Source organism: Montipora capricornis, chromosome 9, assembly GCF_036669925.1.
Source record: "Montipora capricornis isolate CH-2021 chromosome 9, ASM3666992v2, whole genome shotgun sequence".
NCBI classification, from domain to species: domain Eukaryota; kingdom Metazoa; phylum Cnidaria; class Anthozoa; order Scleractinia; family Acroporidae; genus Montipora; species Montipora capricornis.
The window spans coordinates 24,506,163-24,527,909 of record NC_090891.1 but is presented as its reverse complement, the minus strand read 5'-3'; the positions used below and the strand labels follow the sequence as shown (position 1 = coordinate 24,527,909).

The following is a 21,747-nucleotide window of genomic DNA, read 5'->3' as shown; positions in this document are numbered from 1 at the left end:
CTTTTACAACAGTGAACGTGCTGAATCTCCCAAGGGAGGTGTTCTATAAATAAATCTACTCGGGAAAGGGTTGACTCCGAGGCCAAGTATGGGAGATAGCCCTTTTCATGGTTAATTTTTCTCATTTGCTTTACAATGTAATCTAACGTGGATGCTAGGCAATTTCGGGTTAAAACTACAAAATAGCCCGAAATTGCCTCACATACATGCTATATTATATTGTGACGCAAATGAGAGAAACTAACCGTGAAAAGGGCTATTTCCATTTGAAAATTAAAGATTCTTCGCGTTAGCCTCCATCGCAAGCTAGTTCCAGTCCAATACTGGGGAGTTCTAGTTTTCTGAAGAAATTGCCAATTTCATCTACGATCAATTTAGTTTTCGTGGCACTCGGATATTCATACACGTTTTGCAAGGGCTATATGAAGGAGGGCGGCACGACAAAAGCAGACAATAGTTGCGGGCTCTTAAATGCGAACTGGCAGGATTTGTGTCATTCATATCTAGGAATTTGTCCTGGTTTGGGTTTAGAGGTTGGAACGGTCTGATGTTATCATCAAAAGTCTGTGCCAGGTAAAAAGTCGGAAATAAATTTACTGATTTACCCCTACCCCACTACCCTCGTTCCTGCTTCACGCTCTTAAAGTTTGTTAACAGGGCTTTTTTCGCCCCATCCCAACTTTTCAACTTCATCTGAGACTGCCACGACCCTCTAGAAAATTAAACAGAAGTGGAGATGTATGAGCTTTATCAACTCTTCGAGACTTTTTAAGGCCGGTTTACACGGTGCGACTTGTCGGGCCGATTTTTGGCGGTGTCTTTGAAAAAAATCGGGCCGACAAAAAAAATCTGTTGCACGATTTTTGGCGGCGTCTTTGAAAAAAATCGGGCCGACAAAAAAAATCTGTTGCACTGCAACAGATTTTTTTTGTCGGCCCGATTTTTTTCAAAGACACCGCCAAAAATCGGCCCGACAAGTCGCACCGTGTAAACCGGCCTTTAGACTTTATTTTCGCTGACCAGTTATTGTAACGGTAATAGTAAGAATGGTACAAAGCTACGAGATATTCACGGAATATTATTTTTATGCAGCGGTATTTTATTGCTCCTACAAAAGTTGGAAGCACTGTATAGCGCAAATGAGCGAGTAAGAAGAATAGTATGAACAGTTGTTGATCGATCTTTTCTTCATCCCTAAACTGTTTTCAAAAGCAACACGAGTTTTTTCTCCCCTCCCCAATCGTCAAAAAAAAGCGCGGTCCCCTAGCAGTGGGGAGCAAAAAGCCTGGCTGCTGTTGTGTTCGGAGAAAACAATATGGAGGTCGTCGTTGGGACTTATGAACAAGTACTCGTTGGTTTTGACGTTCTTAACGAAGATGACGAGTTTGAGGTATAACTTACGATTTCAAAAAACGCGATATTGAGTGACTTTAACTTCAAATGAGGTGATTTCCTTTCTGTATACTTTTGATTGAGCAGTACAAGTTAAAGCCAAAATTCGCCGAGAAGGAGCACGCGGGCTGTATCAAATGCGCTGCTAATAACGGCCGAATCTTAGCTACAGGAAGCTCGGATGAAACTATAAGGTATGGTCGTTCCTTAGGAGCCTGGCTTTAGTGCCGAATGCCCTGCCGATTTTTTTGCATGTCACTGATCGAACAAGAAAAGCAAAATCTGTCGTATTCTGACTTAATAGACCTCTTTAGCTTGTACGTTTTGTTTTCCCATTTCAGACCACGTGATGTTCTCAAGAGAATTTTTCTTTTGTTTTTTCATAAGTTATGCGTACATATTCACGTGCATAGGACGACATTTGAAAGAAAGGTTTTCCCTAGAGTAACATCACGTGGTCTGAAATGGGAAAACAAAATGTACAAGCTAAAGAGGTCTATTTACCTGCAACCAGTAAACTAAAGACAGTTTCATTGTGGCGTGTGCAATACACAGTTGTAGCATTAGATGAAATGCTCTTACTCTACGTTCCTAGAATTTTTTCTTTTTCAAGTTTACCTAGTCTTCAAACGGGTGTTGAATCCAACAACAATTTCTTCTTCCTGTAAATAAATTAAACACAAGCTGACCTTCTGACCTCTAGAGTTTTAAACTTTTCCAGACCAAGAATAAAAATGTCACACACAAGCTTGCTTCCACAAAACACAGTTTAAATGAAATGAACAGCAATGGATAAAGGCTTTTTACTGATCGTGATGGAGATCAGTAATCAAATGTTTGTCGAAGACTTGCCTTGCCTTTTTTGTTCAGTACCCGCAGCCTGAGCGAAAGACACTTAAAGCAATATTTGAACAGAATGATCAATCCAACGGTGGTTTTGCTGTTCATCATTTCTTACGATGTAGTCCAAGAAGTAATTTCTTCATTTTCCAGAAATGATAATATCGAGGAATTCTCAATTTCGGTACTCTTCGTTGACATTCCAAAAGCAGATGGTTCAACAGCAATTCCGTTTCCATTCGATAACATTTTGCAAACAGCAAGTGATACAATCATAAATAATAATTATTAGAAACTCAAATTCTAATAAACATAGCTTACTTTCCAATGGAAAACAGAATTATACAATGTATAGCCCATTCAAAGTTAGATGGAAACAGACTACTTTACACATTCATAGAATTCTGAGTTTCGGGGGTCCTGAAAATGAGGACTAAGGTAATGTGGGCGCACAATGTAAAGTGGGTGAGTAAGGTTCTTTAAAGTGGTACTATGATCAAAAAATCATATCCTTTTTTTCTTCAGATTTTGAAAGCGTGTTCGCTTAACACCTAACTGGCAAAATTTTGAGTTTTGAGTTTTATCTGAAGGCTGTTTATTTTGAGTGTAAGTTTTGGATTTCACGGTTCGCCATTACTCACGTTCAAAACTGACTGATTGGACATCAGAGGGTTGGATTTAGAGAAAATGACGTCATTTACTCACTAGCTTAAAATTTCAGCGTGTAAACGCAATTTATTATATATGCAAAACACGGGTTTAAAAGTCTGAAAGCCCGAAACTCCCGTGCTGCATATTAATTCAGCCCTGTACACACGCATTGCATTCTTAAACTAGTGAGTCTTTGACGTCATTTTCTCCTCGACCTAGCTCTCTCAAGATTTTAAAGTTAGTAATGGCGGACCAATAAATAAGAAAATTGCAGTTAAAATAAACAGGTGTTTTTTTAAAATCAGAACTTAAAACTTGGATCATTTAGTGTTTAGTTAACATAGTTTTGAAATCCAAAGAAAAAAAAGAAATCTTTTTTTGGGTCGTATTACCACTTTAAGATATGAATTAAGGGACTTTTAGAACATGTGAAATTCTGAATGTTTGAAGTGCAGAATGGACATTAAATGAAAGTTACAAAGATCATTTAATACCCTCTTTCACACCAAAACAGCAAAATAACCATACTCTTTGCAGTTTGGAGCCACATTTACATGTATACCAAGTAAGCAATCTGGAACTAAAAGGCATGTTGCTTGCAGGCAAAAAAAAAACCTAATGGGACAAAGGTAATAAAACCAAGGGGGTTCATTGCTACAACTGTACATGTACATGTACATCTGGATATCATTTAAATCAAGTATGGGTTTTCATCAAAAGAATCTACAGTCCTTTTAAGCTTTCAATCCATACCAATTAGGGCATTAGGCAAGTTGTATTTCGTAGTTATTTTAGCTAGAATACGAGACATGGCAAGTTTTTCAAAAGTGTCAAAAATGCTGATTTTTTGAGTTTTTGCAAAGGCCTGGGGGAAAAGGAAAATTCACTTTGATGAAGTCTAGGAGCTAAAAACAATGAAATACAACTCGTCTAATGACCTATTCTTTCTCAGGTCCCCAGAGTTAGTTTTCAAACATCCCCCAATCAAGTAATGCTGCTATGATCCTCGCAGTTACGCTATACATGTATATGCGCAGTTCAGTATACAGTTCATTTCTTATATCACTTCGTTCATTGATCCTCCAATCAGTCAAACTGTTAGTCTGTACTATCTTCCTTTTTCCTCAGGCTGTATAATTTAAAGGAACACAGAGAACTGGGTGCTTTGATGCAACATGAGGGTAAGTTGCAAAATGTTGGTAAATAATCACTGGTAAAGTGAATTATGTACATGTATAACCACTTTTGGCTGAATCCATTCTCGTCAATGACCATATGATAGCACCAAGTGAAGGTGGTCAAGACACTATGACAGCCATCTTCTCAATGGAGACTTCCCAGCTTGTTTCTGGTGACCTAGCCCTTGACCCCATAAAGCCCAAAAGAAGGAAAGGTGCATTTAATTAGAATCAGGGGCAAGCAGAAGGAGAGAAAGAGACAGTGAAATTCTGACTAGAAGTTAAATGAGACTTGAAGTACCCGTGGGTTGAAGTTTGACTGTACACTGTAATAACTATTCTGTGAAGATACACTGTACCAATCGTAAACAAGGGAGTCACATGCCCACCTTCTTTGCGGTACATGTATTGTTTGGGACCAGAGTATCTCCATTATGCTCACCCTTATTCATAATAATTATTGTTACCTGTTACATGTACAATTGTACATGTATCTTCAAGGAATTAATGTAAAATTTAATTCAGCTGCATTAGTCCACCTATTGATTGTGGGTTTTAGTTAGTTCTCAAAACTCATGTCTTCAACTATTAATTTTTTTTTGAGGCGAAGTATTAGAATATTGCAGAAGTAATAAAATCTTCCAAAAATTAATTGTACTTTCACGAAACTGGAAGTTGCTATGTGTACATGTATCTGTACGGTAGTAACATTTTCATTGTTTGCTGTGTTATTACAGGTTCAATAACTTGTTTAACATTTCACAACAATACCCACATGCTCAGTGCCAGTGAGGATCACACCATTTGCCTATGGGAGTGTCGCACATGGGAATGCTTGAAAACTTTGAAAGGACACAGGTATCATGGAAAGTCATAGCACATGATAATGTATTGTCAGTATATTTTGCCTACAATGTAATTTCTCACTTTGTTACATGTTAATCATGTATTAGCTATTACAGTAGTTTTATATGGTGTTTTGTTCCTGCTAGGAATTGTGATTAATTTTTGATGACATGTTATCCTTCCCTGTAATTTCTTAAATGGTACATGTACCTTTTATTGTATAGGCTTGTCTTGCCACTGCTGGTCATAGACAATTATTTGCAGAACATGCCAAAAGTAGTAATTATTGTGTTACTGTGCCATTAAGTTATTTTAGTGTACAATCCCATGTAGATTTCTACACACCTACAGTGTATAACTAGTCAGAGCGATATACAAAGTAGTATCACTTTTATAGCAAATGGCAAATTTGCTGTTGTGTTTTTGCCAAAAATCAAAAAAACTTGCTTTATTTTAGCTGGTTCTTATTTTAGACCGTTAGCTTCAGTTTAATTACATATGTAGCTGAGCAGCTTCTCGTATGAGTGGGACAAGTTGTATAGTGTATGATGAAATAATTAAGTTCTTATTTTCATGCTTTATGCAGGAGTTTCAATAGAAGCCGTTTACCGGCGGTATACCACCGCCTGCTTTGCCTCACACCACTGGCTAGTTTGCCTTGATTTTCATTAAAAATGCTATCATAAACTTGTCAAACTGCCACCTTCAATGGGCTATCCTGGACGGCTATTTCAGAAGTTATTGAAACCCCTGTTTATGACAAGAAAAGGCCTGTCCAAGCTAGTCACACTTTTCTGGACAAATTACATATCAGCCAGACCTCAATACTGGGATTTCTGTGCCATACTCTTTGTACAATTGTACAATTTATTGTAGCCTGCATGCCAAGCTCTCTCAGGGGGTGAGGGTGGGACAGGGTTCTCTCTCTTCCTCTTTCCTCCCTACTCTCCATCCCCTACGAGAGCTTGCCATGCTGGTTACACTCTTTGGAAACAGTATTTGAGGTTTCATTTACATACAGTATGTCCAACAGAATCCATCAACAAGGGGGTGGTTATCTGGGAACTAAGATTTACAGTCCTTATCCCAGAATGACTTGGAAGTCTAACCAATAGCAGTTGAAATTATGAAGGCAGCCCTTCGTCTGGTTGGGGTTGCTGCACAATAATCCAGTGCTACGTGTAAGTCAGTCAGAATGTATGTGTATCCTACTTGTGTGACTCCTGTTCTTGATAAGAATTCCAATTTATGTTAAGTACATGTACAGTGTACATGCTACTGCAAACTGAATGTCTCACTGTCTTGATTAAGTCATTCACATCTCAAACGCCCTAGGACACATCCTATTGATCGTCTGGCATTAGACAGAGTAAAATCTATTAAGTGTCAATCTCAGGGATCAATGAGTCAAATAATTTATTCATCAATATGATGGCTGATGGCTCGGTGTTCTAAGCACCTACATGTATTGATTATACAGTGTAAAATGTATTTTGATAGCAAGAAAATGTATTTCATTCACAGGGGTCATGTGAATTCTGTTTCTGTGCATCCATCTGGACGACTTGCGCTCTCAGTTTCTAAGGATAAAACGTTAAGGTTAGTTTCATTTTTGGGCTGAAGTCTTTAATTAGAAGCCATTTTTGCCTTGCTTGTGAATGTCACAGTGAATTGAAGAGTTGCATGCATACATGAAGAAGGAAGGTCAGCAGCAGCCTTATTAGATTTATTCATGTGTTTTAAAAGAAAACAACGCTAAGGTTAAGCAATAAATAGTTGCTATGGGATGGAAATTAATAATAATTTAATATCTTGCTTTGGATAGTGTTTGATGCAACCAAAATAAATAAAAGGTGTAAACAGCTGCACTATAGAATACAGTTACATGTATGTGTACTAGGTTTCTTGCTTTTTGTTCCATTTAAAAACAATAATACATGTATGAATAATTATATAATACATCTGACCTGCTAATCGCCCTTTCTTGCAGTCGGAGACTGAATTACTTAGGGCGCAGCTCAATGAGGTCGGACCGAAGGAGCTGTGCAGCCGGCTAGGCGCTCAGCCCCTGAACACGACACCTCTGAGCCATATTAAGATCGACTGAAACTCACCCCACATATGACGGTCAATGACCACTAAGCCACCCTGACTCCACAACTGGTGCATTGTACAGTATGATTTGTCAAATGTACTTCATGTTTAAATGATCCACAATGTCATTTTTTTTTTTGCACTCTTAAAGGTGACTAAGGTGAATTGTACATTATATTATTCAGCAATTGTGACAATGTCCAAATATGGTCATAGCGCGCTCAATATTCATCGTGTATACTCAACATAATTATAAATTATCCTGCGATATACATGATTTTGTGTGTCGAGGAGAAAAATGGTAGTTTTTTCCTTTTTTTTTTCCCAATAAACGTAGTAAATTGTGCTTTGTCATCAATGTGTTGAATAATAAAATAATTATCCTGCTCAATCTTGCGGAATATCGCCTGATTTTAGCCAACGCAGCCTATGGCCTCATCAGGTGAGTATCAGACGATATTCCGTGCAATTTCGCAGGATAATTGTTAATTATTATTAATGTGGCTGGCTAAAATTTAAGATAGAAGTTAAATGTGTATAACATATTAATAATAATTATTATTACGTTGGACTTGTTATCACAGGACGTGGAACCTTGTGACTGGAAAATCAGCTTACATTACAAATATCAAGGAAGGTATGGACGTTTAAGAGAATTTTGCATTAAGATTTTCTAAATGAGCTTGTTTTAAAAGTCTTTTTCTGTCTGTTTATTTTATACATGTAGCTGCTTTGATTGTGAAGTGGTCTCCATCAGGAGATAGTTATGCTGTTGCTGTGGGAAATAAAGTAGTCGTTTATAAGCTGGCAGTAAGTACAGTATGTTTCAGGTATCTGTGCATTGATTATTGATGTTCAAGCAAAACAGGAGTCTGTCAGTGGGAAGTCCTTTATATGACAGCTGGAGGATGATTGTATGGTCTACATGTACATGTACATGTATGCCATACACAATGTATGCAGTAGTCGTTCTTAAAGCTTGTACAAATTTTGCTCTCTTAGGATTTCATACCTCTCTCTACATCTACAGGGTTAGGGTTAGGGTTAGGGTTCATTAAGGGCCAGGCAGTAGGCAAATGATCTCCTGAGCAAAATCTTAACCCTTTCACTCCTGTAAGTGCCACTGACACTTATACATGTAGATGTTACTCTGTCTAATGCCAGACAATTTTAGTCGTTAATGGGGAACCCCTCAGTAGTATATGAGGGGGGTGGGGGGGGGGGGGGGAGGGTTTGGTCCTTTTAAAGTTCCAGAAAATGATCAGGTAAACCGACAAAAAAGTACCAGGTAAATGGCAGATTTAGTGTTTTGTGAACATGAAATGACTACACAATATACCTGCTGCGAGTCGTTTTGTTGGTACTTTTTTGTTGGAACATTTTTAACCTTTTACCTGATCATTTTCTGGAACTGGGCCAAAAATCCCCCCATATACTACTCCCTCGGGAGCGAAAGGGTTCCCCATTGACGAGTAAAATCGCGTGGTAAAGATCACTGTTTTGCTTTTATATTTTAATCCACGACATAAGATTGTAGTTTTGAGAGAGAGTACTCACAGGGATGATGTCTGCTATCTCATTTTCATATTGAACAGTTCTTGTTGTTATTTAATTGAGGAGTAACACTTTTGCGAAAGTTGGATGTAGTATGAATAATTGACAAGGTTTTATGTTGGTGACTTTGTGAAAGTCAAGTGTCAAGGATTGAGTTTGACTTTGAGTGAACCGAGTCTTGATCCTCGACTCGATTCTTGATCCTCGATTCTCACAGGGATCGAGTCGAAACTGTCCACTTACTTTTGCACGGTACTGCAGGAGACTGTAGGAGCAGGTTCAGAACCAGCCAGGGTCATTGAATTTGTGGCAACAACTATGACTGAACCCTGTCCACGTGAGTGGGACTAAAGGGCTCTCACCAATGTGCCATTCCTGCTACCAACAAACTTACATGTACCACACAAGATACAAGTAACATGTATTTACATTGCTACACTAGTTCTGGTATTTTAACCTCCCCACCACTAACTTACAGTAACTGTCCTCCCATCTGGGAACCAATGTTATCCTGTTGGTCATGTCACAGGTGTATTGCTAAAGCACATGACAACTCATGGACTCTTGTCCAAGTAACACTGCCCAAGGGTTAGCAGTTACCCCTGAGATGGACAACTCAGCCGAGCTCATTGGTGAAGTTCACACGAGGGATTACCCAGGAATAAACTGCCACAATCGATGGAGGACCATAGAATTTTTGCACTTTCAGTTACGTCCTGCTTCAGAAATTAGGCACAGTTTAACTCACTGGTGAAAAGAATTTCATGTAAATTATGACATTTGTACTTATTATTTTATGATAGACAGCTGCCCTGTCATTTACAATGGAATTCTCCAGATATGTGTTAGCCTTGGAGTTCCTTTCTGTGAGTACCTTTTTTATACAGCACGCATGCAAGGCTCAAACTCAATGTTAAACCTGTGAAACTGACAGGTAATGTAACGTAAAGGAAACAAAATGGAGAAGGAATATGAAACAAAGACTTAACTCTAACTGGAGCTCACGAAACAAAGACAACGTTATAGTAATTACATGTAAGGAATATTCCTTGAGAGCGCGTCAGATATGAGATATTATTAGGGAGCTTAAGCAAGCGCGTTTTTGAGAGGCGGACGGCAACCCGAAGAGAACATTTCGCGTGCCAGAACAGTGGTGTCTCCCAGATTTTTATACTAATCATTTCATAAATGAGAAAAGATACTTGGCAATATGAATGTGGTGGTCAGAAGACCACAACAACTCACTTCCGGTTGCCGTCCGCGTCTCAAAAATGCACGTGCTTAAGCTCCCTATTAGATAGCCAACGCCGCGTGTTGCCCTGAGTTGGCTATAACCGAATGGAATAATAATTTTTTATTAAATTTGGACACTTCAGACTAACCGATAACTGACGTCCAATAACCGATAACTGTATGATCATATTAGCTCATTCCCATATTGAGTCAATCCCATAATACAGTTCCTTTTGGGGGGTTATTTGCATTATAACAATAGATTTCCAGTTCGTAATACATTATGCATAAAACATTCCCAAGAGTAATTAACTTGTATTGTTCTTTTGTAAAGAACCTCCTAAAACGTACTGCATTTATGATTATAGAATGGTGAAAATAGTCTACACGGTATACATGATAACGAAAATACGATGCCCATGCAATATCCGATGTCTAATGATCTCTTAATTTGTTGGACATGATTGTTCACATTATTTATTCGAAGTTTTCATTGAAGACTTTTTTTTAATGTCCCCATCTCAGGAAAGTATATTAGCTACAGGAGGAGAGTTTGAAGGCATAAAAATCTTGGACATTGAAAAGGAAACGTGTCTCCAAACACTCAAAGGGCATGCTACCAGGTAGCGCAAAGATTACATGTTGTTTTAAATGACTTCTCGACTGCTGATAGTGAAGGCGCATTTCCTTCTCTGGTGGCGTTCTTGCATGGACTTTTCTCAGGTTACCCGGCGGCCATGCTGGTCAAAGACGGTAGAGTTCGTACCCTCTAGTTCGCCTCTAGTTGTTGTGTTTGGAAGCGAGTTCAGGGGACGCAAAACAAAAGTTTTGGACGGACCAAAGTCACTTTGGAACATGTTTGAAAGAACACTAAAAAGTCCTTCTTTTTTTTCATTACAAAACGGAAACCCATGCTCTGTCAAGGGTATGCTTATCAAACTAACCACACACGGCCAAGAACGTACATACGGTTGGCTCACGGGGCTGACATTGATTCCCGAATGGTGATCAATGTTAAGCCCTGTTGGGCAGGGTTGGTTTCTGGATGGGTGACCATGTAGGAATAACCATTGCCGTCAGTACAATGTACGCTCCCTGAGAGCATGGTTGGCGTGGTGTTGAGTGCACTCGCCTTCCACCAATATGGCCTGGAGTCTTCGCAGACTCGACGTCATAAGTGGGCTGAGTTTGTTGTTGGTTCTCTACTCTGCTCCGAGAGTTTTTTCCCTGGATACTCCGGTTTTCCCCTCTCATCAAAAACCAACACTGCCAAATTTCAATTCGATCTGGATTAGAGGGCCGCAATTTAGAAAACTGTGATAGGTTGTTGTTGTTGTCATTATTATTATTATTATTATTATTATTATTATTATTATTATTATTATTATTATTATTATTATTATTATTATTCCTTCGCTGTCCTTAGAACAGCCCTCTTATGCTTGAGAGGCTCAAGAACTTTGAAAAGAGTGAAAGCAAACCTCATTGACACTGATTTTGAACTAGACAATCAGAGATATGCTTAACTTCCTTTTTTGTGATGTTGCTTTTTCTTTTGATTGTGGATGAATTTTCTGATGACAAATTTAAGACGCTATGACTTTTTATAATTTGTATTTTTATCGTGTTATTATTATTATTATTATTATTATTATTACTTACTTGGGATACTTTTTTAAAATTAAATTACAAACACCAACCAGCGGCGGTATCACCAACGTCGTTGTTTGGAAGCTTGGCACATCAATGCCGTCCCCGCTCCTTTGACGATTCTTTCTTTAGAAGAAAAGGGCGCTAATTTCTCTTAATAAGCGCACCTTTTCTTCATTTTTCTGTTAGCTACATGTAAATTGGTGAGCGCATAGACGGATTATTGTTTTATAGCTTTCGTTCACCCCTGATGAAGACACAAGACAGTACGGCTGAGTGTAGAAACGATGGATCTTTGAGTTTTAACTTAAACCAGAGTAGTGTGGAGCCATAGTTAATAGAGGGGACTGGTTTTGAAGCTCGGCAAAGATCAAAGGAGCAAACAAAGACGCCAAGATTTAGGTTGGAAAGTTCACGACCGTGCATAATCTTTTGTTTTGCGCTCATGGACTTTGCATGAATTACGTAACCAGCACGTTTCTATTGGTTAGTTCCTCAGTTCGGAGTAAACAACTATTGTGTTTTCTGCACGGTCAAGGCCAAAAAAGAGAAGGAAACCTACAACAAAGAAATTTGTCAGATTTCATAACCATTCTCCTCTATTAACTACATGTACATGTATGCTGGAGCTACAATAGGAAGGAGTTAGTTTTTGAAGAATCGGGCTCTTACAAAGGGTTAACGCTCGATACGTCAACCATTAGGAAGTCGGCATTTTAACTGCGGATTCCAACCATTTTTTTTTGTGCGAAAATGAAATAACTTTACAAAGCAATGGCGAAGAAGCCTGAAAAAAAAAAAAAAACAGTTTTTTAACGGTACTAGAGCCCATGAGCGAGTGATTGCGCCGAACACTGCTTTACCATTGGGATATCAACCCACATTACCTATCATCGCAGACGTAATCTAACACCGGGTAGTAACCTAACCTAACGAGAGGGTTGTTTTCGTCTGTGGCGCAGGCTAAGCCACATGGGAGCTGATCAATACTTGCAAGTTTGTGGTATATTCCGTGGGAGGCGAGATTATGATAGACGGTATCATGTAAAATGTCCTGCATTTGAAGTTCTAGAACATGGTCTTAATGTATTTACAGAGTCAAGGATCTTTGTACGACAGACGACTTACTGAAGGAGGATTGCAGGAGATTGCTGTTATTTTCAGTCTCGTCCGATGGAGATTTGAGAGGCTGGGCTTTTAATTCTGAAAACGTAAGGCGCTAGTTTTTACCATTATCTCCCTGTGATCTCTATGCCAGTTTGTTGGTAACGCAAATTCCAGATAATGATTGAGGAAAGAGAGATAACAAAGCATGGAACTCACATTTTGAAATGGGACACGAATTTCTCTAAGAACCAATCACAAAACTTTCATGAGTAAAACAAAAGAGAGGGCACTTTTGTTTTAATTAACGGGTCAGCCACGTGACCATGATTTTCCCGCCATTTTCTACGTTTGCTAGCTGCTGCTTGCGGTTTCTACGTAAAAGAAGGCATTTTCGCGTTTGTCGTATACGTGAAAAATTTCTGCAAAAGAAGACGTTTGCGGAAAAAAGTACCCCAAAAGCATTTTCCGGTATGCGAAAGGAGGAAAAATTAGGTTTCATGGTTAAAGATTGTTCATAACTGACTCTTTGCCGCAACTTTTTTCATGAATTCACGTCGACTCTCTGTTGACCGATAAAACAGCTTCATCGAAACTCTCAAAATTTGACTGGTAAGGATTTTCATTTTATATAGATAGCGTCGTTTTCTACAAACAATGTTTAAAAAGACTCCGAGTTTCGTTTTTGCTTTTTAGTAACTAAATGCTCGAGTTGCGTGGGTCACGCGAAGCTTACGTCACAACCTTCTCTCTATTTTACGTAAAACGGCAAGCCGACGTTTGCCTTCGTTTCACGTAGACTTGCTGCTAAATCTTTAAATTCTCTGGACAAAACGGCGGAAAAGGGATTTTCTTTGACTTTGTTCACGCCTACGACATTCTTAGAGATCCAGGACAGAGATTTTCCCAGGATTTTCCGTGAGGCGACTCATCCGTAGTCAATTTTTGGCCACTTTTTAAAAATGAGATACGCGAATTATTATGGCTACGGCAACGAAAACGCCACAGGAGGTTAACTATCAATAGAGTTATTTCAGTAAAGTTATGGCTTAGAGTTAGATTTAACGACTGCCAAAATCCTGAATTCACGATTTTGGATTGCCAAAATTGGCGCCCCAAAATCGTGAATTCAGGATTTTGGCAGTCCAAAATCTTGAATTCATGATTTTGGACTGCCAAAATCTTGAATTCAGGATTTTGGCAGTCCAAAATCGTGAATTCAGGATTTTGGAAACTTAACTCTAACTCTACGACATAACTCTATCAAAATAACTCTAAGAATAGCTGTCCCCACGCCGCAGTGGCGAAAAGAGGGCACGTGCGGCGCGCTTTTTGTTACGGAATTGGGAGCTTAAGCACGTACGTTTTTGAGACGCGGACGGCAACCGGAATTGAGCAGTTTTCACTTCTAACTTGAATGTCTTCACACAACCACATTTACATTGCTAAGTATCTTTTCTCCATTAGAGATGATTAGTATAAAAATCTGGGAGACACCACTGTCCTGGCACGCGAAATGTTCTCTTCCGGTTGCCGTCCGCGTCTCAAAAGCACCCTTGCTTAAGCTCCCTAATATTCTTGCATAACAACGTTTTGACGGCAACACGAGTGTACAACTGTTAACCTTGGTTTTCTCTCTTTTATCAGAAACCACTCGTAATTTACCAGGGCTTGAAATTGCGACCAATACAGTCGCATTTGCGACTGAATTTTTACCCTTTGCGACTAAAATATCTGGAGGTGTCGCAAATTTGCGACTTGTTTTCATCTTCGCCCTTTCGAAAAAAAGGGTTAGCAGTTGCCAGTTTGCTGCTCTTTTTACTAAAATAAATGAAGAAATGACAAAACTATTTTGTTTCTCGCCATGAGTTTTCTTTCAATCTGAAGATAGCGTAATTTCGCTGCGATGTTACGTGCACAAATCCGACAAATCCATTCCTTCGATATCATTCGCCATTTTCAGCGGTTTCTTTCAACACAAGTATTGTGGGCTCATATTTTGTTTTGCTACACCGCACAATGCAGCGCGACGATTTTGCGACTAAATTTTGCGAAATTGCGACTAAATTTTCGTATCTTCTCGCAAAATTGCGACTGGATTTTTTCGCTTATTTCAAGCCCTGTGACGTACCAATTTATTTTTAGGGACGAGAGGGAATAATCGCGAAAGACTTACGATAGTGCAAAGTTATATTTTGAGATGATTTGTTTGTGAACGTCACCGATGTAGATCTTTAAGTCGTCATTTATTTCGTGAATTCACGATACTCTTAGTACAATCTTCTATGATGAGACGCAACTTTGTTCGCTCGTTTTTTTCCGTGCTTATCGCTGGCTACGCGTTTTGCCTATGTATTGTTTTGAGTTCTGATTGGATTCAATTTACAGTTTTATTCTTTTCTGCTTGGTCAGAATGATTGTGTTATCGATCGTCGCTTTTTTTCGCACCAAAGTTGATTTGATGCTGGTTCGGGGCACTGACTGCAGATCAAAGGAACTCAAATGTAATAAATGTTGCTTGAGAAAAGGAAAGACCGGAGTACCCGGCGTAAACCTCTCGGAGCAGGCAACAGAACCAGTAAGTCAATTCCGGAAAAACTGACGCTTTCGCTCGGTTTGGAAAACAAACCTGGGATATGCGCACTGGAGAAAAACGAGTGTGAGCTCTCAAGACTTTGCAAACTAATAATTTTCCTTATCTGATGTTCATCCTAATGATTGCAATTTACAGTTTGAGGAAGAAGCCAAGCTCGTAGCGAAATATGAAGTGCCTGGTAGACCGACATGTCTCACAGTTATTGGCCGAAAAACGTTTCCCAAGAAGCTTGAAACACCTGCAGATGCAGAGAAAATGGCTGTGGAAACGGAACAAGAGTCAAAAACCAAAAACAAGAAGCAGAAAGGCAAAGGAAAAGTGGACCGTCGCATCGCAAAAACTTCAGGTAGTTTTACATCAGGGATCCCAAGGGTGACCATTTTAGTCGTATACTGAAAGACAGAAGCAGGATTATATATTTGGTTTGGTTAATTTAGTTTGGTTCACAGTGTCCATTCTCGCTTGGGTTCTTTCAGTGTCGATTGCTCTGCTAGTTTTCAGAACTCAATGTTGCTTAGATTTCATTCCCGTTCTTACAAAGATCAGTAGCACAATAGACACGTACAATTGTGTAACATATATCAAAAATGCAAAATTTCTACAAATTTCTCCAAAGTCATGATAACACTTTAATTTGCACAGTAAAACACACTAAGAGCCGAAATAATTATGTTTTGCTTGGTTTTAGCTTTGTAGAGAACATTTTAAGTTATACCCATGATGCTTTGCGGCCTCTTAATTTTGTAAAATATCTAGTAATCTGTCCAAATTCATATTAACACTTCGTAATTATCACAGCAAAATCGCCATTAATAGGAAACAATCATATAATCCAAAGTTTTTTGCCAAGTCAGCAATCTTAGTTTTTACCCATAATACATTGCGCATCCTAAAACTAGTACATTTTACACACTTTAGGGTAACATATCAGCTTTTTTCTGTTTTTTTCGTAGTGGGCTTTGTTGATAGCCTTTTTTTTTCCTTTTGTTCTTTTCTCCATCTTCTCATTGATTCTGCTTTATTCTCATGCTCCATTGTGTCCATTGAAAACCATCTGGCGTAACGAACGTGACCCAACCCGAAGGGACATTTGCATTTAAAACACGTGCTTTTCTTGAGGTTTTCACGGCTATTTTTGGAGTTGTTACGTAACAAACAGCTTCTGGAACCTTCTTGGGAGGTTACCAAGGGCACATGTTGATGTTTCATGGAAGGAATTGCCCGAAATCATGGCGAAATGGTCATGTTGTTTCGCTGTCTTTCTCGCGAGAAAATCCTACATGTAATAGGAGACTCATGGAGAAGCGTTTCACAAGGCTTAAGATTTAGAAAAACTCTTCTTGCGAGCTACCTACTTTATATTTTAACGTGGAAATGCTCATGAACGTTCGTTTTGAGATGAGATTCAAATGTGGCGGCAATCCGAAGGTTTTGGATCCATTGCGGGCATTTGGGAAGAGTTTGACTTTCGTTGATGCTTTTAATGGCATATCAAACCATGGAGCGTTTCACAAGGCTTGAGATTCAGACTTTTTCTTATTGCGTTGGAGCGAATGGTCCTAGATTGTTCATATTTTCAGGAAAGAGTCCCCAGAAAGTGAGAACGCCGTCTGCGGTGGTATTTTTATTTTTCACCTCGTTTTTGTAACTTGTCTGGGAACCTTAATTTTAACTGCAGAAGTTCAGAGCAGTATCGTGACGCCCTAACTACGAGGTACTTTTTTGGAATTTTAACCATACAGATTCTAGTTTTAGAAAAGTTGAGTTATTAGGTTGAAAGTATGTTTGGTCCTTGTAATTTTAAGATTTTTCCAAACGATAATGGGCGTTTTGGTCTAGATATATTTTTTATCGAACAACATTTCATCTGGGTAAATGTTACGCGTGACGGCCATATTTTTAATCAATTTTGTCAAACAAAAATTTCGCCAAAAATAAGAGTGCAGTGAATATTCACGAAACTTTGCATATTTATTGACAAACATGTTACCCTTATTTGTGTGAAATCTTACAAATGTACGGCTTATAATAAAGAAGATATTTGGGAAGGAGTTTGTGTCACTCTGATTGTACACATGTAATGTGCTACTGATCAAAGTGAAATTCTTTCAGTGTCGATTCCCTTCGTTGTGGCTAGGGTCGTGAAATTGTGCTCCTATTTGTCTTGTCACACTGGTTATCTAACTACAGTGCATATTTGCGCGTTTCTGATTGTATACTCTGCACGCGTGCGTGTGGAAATCCTCTTTCAGCGTCCATCTGGAGGATTAATTTACGATAGTCATTAAGTCAACGCATTCGCTGTCTCAAAATTAACACAACTTGTCGACTGCAAAACCGATTTGGGTGAACAGACCCTTCTCCAAAATGTCGGCAACAGATTTAAATGAATTTAAATTGAACTTAATGAAAAACTGATACTAGAAATAGAAAGAGCACCTTTACTTTAGTAACCCTGCAAAGTTTCAGTATATCGGGTGTTATATCAGCTGAGAAAATGTAAGTTAAAATTTGACAAATTTACAGACGTTTGTATGACTGGAGGTATACGCCATACCCGCAATCATACGAACGTCTGTAAATTTTTCACTTTTCATCTTACATTTTCTCAACTGATATTACACCCGATATGCTGAAACTTTGCAGGGTTACTAAAGTAAAGGTGTTCTTTCGAGTTCTGGGGCCGGTTCCTGAAAGGTGTAATAACCCTATTCCAGGGATAAATGTGCCAGAAATAAGGCACATTTATCCCTGGAATAGAGTTATTATACCTTTCAGGAACCCGGCCCTGGTATACGTTTTTAAATGTACAAAAATTCGGCAGTTGGTCGACATTTTCTGCAAGCTCACGGCAGTAAAAATCTTTTCAAAGAATGCCAATTTAAGGTCTTAAGAAAGTGCTCCTCATTAAGAGTCTCAAGCCTAATTTTAATACCCAGACGGACTCCATACGTGCCAAACTTTTTGTTTCATTTTCATTGTTCCTTTCTTCCACTATACAGGCTCCTTATCAACTATTGTTCTTTTAGTATTTGTAGTAAAGCAATTTTCAGATAATTTTGACTTGATAATGAGCTATCGTCAAAACGTCGTCGTTTTTAAACAAAGTTTTTAACGAAGTTTTAAGTATTTTTAAGAATGTGTAGGTATGTTTTATCGCAGTTTTTTATAGTTAAGTGTTTTCCAAATCACTTCTTGGTATTTGAATTTTCGGCCGCCATTTTGGAGAAAGGTCTATTGATTTAGACGGAGTTGAGCCTAGCGGGACTCGTCCTAAGCAAGATGCCATCATCCAAGAGCAAGATGCATCCAAATTGGCCTAGTCCCCCATCAGCGTCAGAGAAGTGTATTTTTCAACCAGGATTTTCGGGAGAATAAACGATAGGCCAAATCGGCTAACTCAAAGTTGTATCCACTTCAAACCTTTTGGGAATAAAACCGCGCTTTGTTCCAAGTATTTCCACATCATTTTAATGTGAGTACTACATTATAATGCAAATACAATACAAAAAGAATCTTAACCCCGGGAGATTTGAAATGGGTACAATATGGAGTTAGCCGATTTGGTCTATTTAACAAATCGAAAGTGGTTCAGCGTTGTCTGTACTCTTATCGACAACGATATTCGTCATAACAGTGGTCAAAATGTTGTGGACTCACACAACAAATTTTGACCTCTGTGATGACGAATATCGTTGTCGATAAGAGCACAGACAACGCTGAACCACTTTCGATTTGTTTTTTACCACAATATTCAACGCTAAAGAAAGTGTTTATTTCACAGCGTGACCAAAATCATAACACAAAGAAAGAGCAAGCGTTGTCTATAACTTTCTCGCAATATGATTAGTTTATTTCTCAAAATGAGCGTTCCTGATTGGCTACTAAATTGCGTGACAAATTGACGCGAGCATGACGCGTACAGCGTTGTCTAGACTCTTATCGACAACGGAAAATTAGCCAATCAGATTGCGAGATTACAAGCAATTGTGGTAAAAGTTTATTTTATTGTGTCGAAAAGTAGACATTTTTCTGACGTTGATGGGGCCAAACCTGATACCAGATTCTTATTTTTGGGTAATGGACTCTTGTCCTAAGCTACTTTTGCTCACATTAGGATGCAAGACTAAGAGCTTGTGCTCCTGTAGGGGAAAAGTAAGCTTTTCAAAGAAACGTATCAGCATATTATAAAATCCGGTTGGAAAAATACAACCAGTTGATGGTCAGAGATTCCGCGTCAAATTTAACATTTCAGCGCCTTGGCTACTGGTTTAAGTAAACTATATATAAATTCAAGTCCACTGAACTTCGATGTTTTCAACGGATAAGTGCAGTTTTACTTTACGATAAATTCAACTCCTCCACGTTGGTAGCTGTGTTATTTCCATAGCTGTATCCATTGATTTGAAAGATCAAGACGAAAAGCTACACCTTGCGTGCAGTTCCTTTACATTTGCCCTTCTATATCTTATTTCCATGAAAATTGTTTTAAATTATCAGGCGATGAACCCAAGAAGAAAAAACTGAAGGCGAAGAAGAAAAAATCCGCAAAAAAACGGATTGGATCCTGTCAGAAAGAAGTGGAAGAGGGAGCCGATGGTGCGAATGCTAAATCAGAAACTGAGACAGAAGAGATGGAAGTGAATGAAAGCGGGGGCATTGTTGAAGAAGAAAACGAGGAAAGTGGCGACGAATAAGCTATTGGGGAGGAGTGACTTACGATCTTGCAGTGTGAAACAAGGGGACGGAGATCTGTACCCTTTCCACACCTCTTATTTTTAGACCAAGCTCCATGCATCTGTGCGGTCAAGGCAAAGAGAGTTTTTTTTTCCAAAAAAACTCCTAAATTCCTCTTACCGGGAGGCCAAGGTCCAACTTGCCAGGAACGATAAGCCCTATTCTTTCGTCAAGACTCCAACAGGTGGATTTTGATGAATTCACCTCAATACGCACCGTTTCATGTTAAGATGAAGTTATGAAGTTAGGCTATTAGTCTCTCCCCACGGGGCTTTTCAGGACTAATTTACAATACTTTTTGGGGGACTTTAGCCAGACTGCTTGTTACGCAGTTTACAATTAATTTTATGGAAGTGAAAGATGCCCCCGTCCAGATAAGGTCAGACCACAACACCGGGGACTACGTCCCCAACTCTTATCGAACAGTGAGTGGGTTGTTTAAAGTAAGAGTTGTGAGATCATAGCAGGCATGAACATTTACTTAAGCAGTATCGACAGGTAACCCCGGCAAATCCCGGCTTAAACGGGGTTGAACCCACCGGTGCAGTGCTCGAGCCATCAAAACAACTGGGGGATTCGAAAATTTGGTTTCAGAGGTCTTAGAACAGTTTTCAAATGACGGTCGAAAATAATACACCATATTCGTGTTCTCAGTATTGGACTGGAACTAGCTTGCAATGGAGGCTAATGCGGGGGAATCTTTTCGAATGCAAATACCTTTTAATATATTCCCCCGCATAAGCCTTCATTGTAAGCTAGTTCCTGTCCAATACTGAAAATACGAATTTGGTCTATTACGCGATTGCAATCGCTACGCTTGATGATTGGTTTAAAAACCTCGCGCCAGTTTATCAACCAATGAGAGGGAAAACCAGAACCAATCGCGACTTGCAGGTGCGATTTTTTCCGGCCGCGCTTTGAGCAAGTTACATGGAATTGCTACGAATTTGGATTGGTTCATTGCACTGTTTGGTTGCTGTGATTGGTCGAAGTGATCGTGCACTTTGGTGTTTCCTTTGCGACATCAATTGAAAACCGTTGTATCAAACGAGTTTTTACACCGTGAGAGAGATTTGTGAGCCGGCATTTCGAGCATCAGCTCTTAGTCACCTCGTAAGGCTTTCCTACGGTTGTTAATAATTTATCTTTATCATCTCGTTTGATAAAACCACAATTTCATGTTTCACTCCCCGCCGACGCAGCGCCACCGCTTATTTCCCTTTCGTAAACGGTCGTTGCCATTTGAAACGGTCGATGCCATTTTTTAGCTCTGAATTACACTCATTAGGTCTAAGAACTCAAAAGGTTGCGGTTACTGGGAGTTATGTCTCGCTGGTCATATGAGTTAGGGTTCGGGTTAGGGTTCTGTTTAGGGTGAGGGCTAAGAACCCGAGTTCGAGTCTTGAGATTTTCGGACTCTTTTTTTCCTCCAGTTTTTCTTTTATAAATGTTTTCTTTTTTTCCTTTTTTGTCTTAATTTTTGTTGATATTTTTTCCTAGTTTGTTTCTTTTAATTTTCTTTGAAGTGAAGTGTGTAGTCGACCGTTATAAATGGCATCGACCGTTTCAAATGGCAACGATCGTTCTGAGAAATGGCAACGACCGTTTACGAAAGGGAAATTTGCCGCAGCGCCACCACAGTTTCTTAAGACACTTACCCCTTCATACAACTTGAGATGGTCATTTTGTGGTAAACCCGTTGAGGATGTAGATATTATACGAGTATTTATTCCACTATTACGCCATTTTACCATATTTGGTCAAGAGAGCGCGCAAAATATGACACGGTAATAGTGTCCCAGTTTGACCAGTTTAGAACAGAGCAAATACGGACGGAACGGGAGTTTTTCAATGAAACAAATTTTTTTCAAC

The 21,747-nt window shown here is 39.0% G+C and overlaps 1 protein-coding gene across 1 annotated transcript in view; it reads left to right on the top strand.

Annotated features, from left to right (window-relative positions):
- The first annotated feature begins 1,297 nt into the window (after positions 1 to 1,297).
- The window catches only part of LOC138016120 (p21-activated protein kinase-interacting protein 1-like), a 20,533-nt gene continuing 83 nt past the window's right edge, over positions 1,298 to 21,747 (top strand). Inside the window, exons 1-12 of the mRNA XM_068863300.1 lie at positions 1,298 to 1,390; positions 1,480 to 1,586; positions 4,012 to 4,064; positions 4,799 to 4,919; positions 6,432 to 6,506; positions 7,586 to 7,638; positions 7,729 to 7,811; positions 9,359 to 9,421; positions 10,314 to 10,411; positions 12,535 to 12,649; positions 15,274 to 15,484; positions 19,639 to 21,747. The exon at positions 19,639 to 21,747 is cut by the window's right edge and continues 83 nt beyond it. Of these exons, the coding sequence (XP_068719401.1) occupies positions 1,316 to 1,390; positions 1,480 to 1,586; positions 4,012 to 4,064; positions 4,799 to 4,919; positions 6,432 to 6,506; positions 7,586 to 7,638; positions 7,729 to 7,811; positions 9,359 to 9,421; positions 10,314 to 10,411; positions 12,535 to 12,649; positions 15,274 to 15,484; positions 19,639 to 19,835 (1,251 nt within the window). The 5' untranslated portion in view covers positions 1,298 to 1,315 and the 3' untranslated portion in view covers positions 19,836 to 21,747. The remainder of the gene's footprint in view (positions 1,391 to 1,479; positions 1,587 to 4,011; positions 4,065 to 4,798; positions 4,920 to 6,431; positions 6,507 to 7,585; positions 7,639 to 7,728; positions 7,812 to 9,358; positions 9,422 to 10,313; positions 10,412 to 12,534; positions 12,650 to 15,273; positions 15,485 to 19,638) is intronic.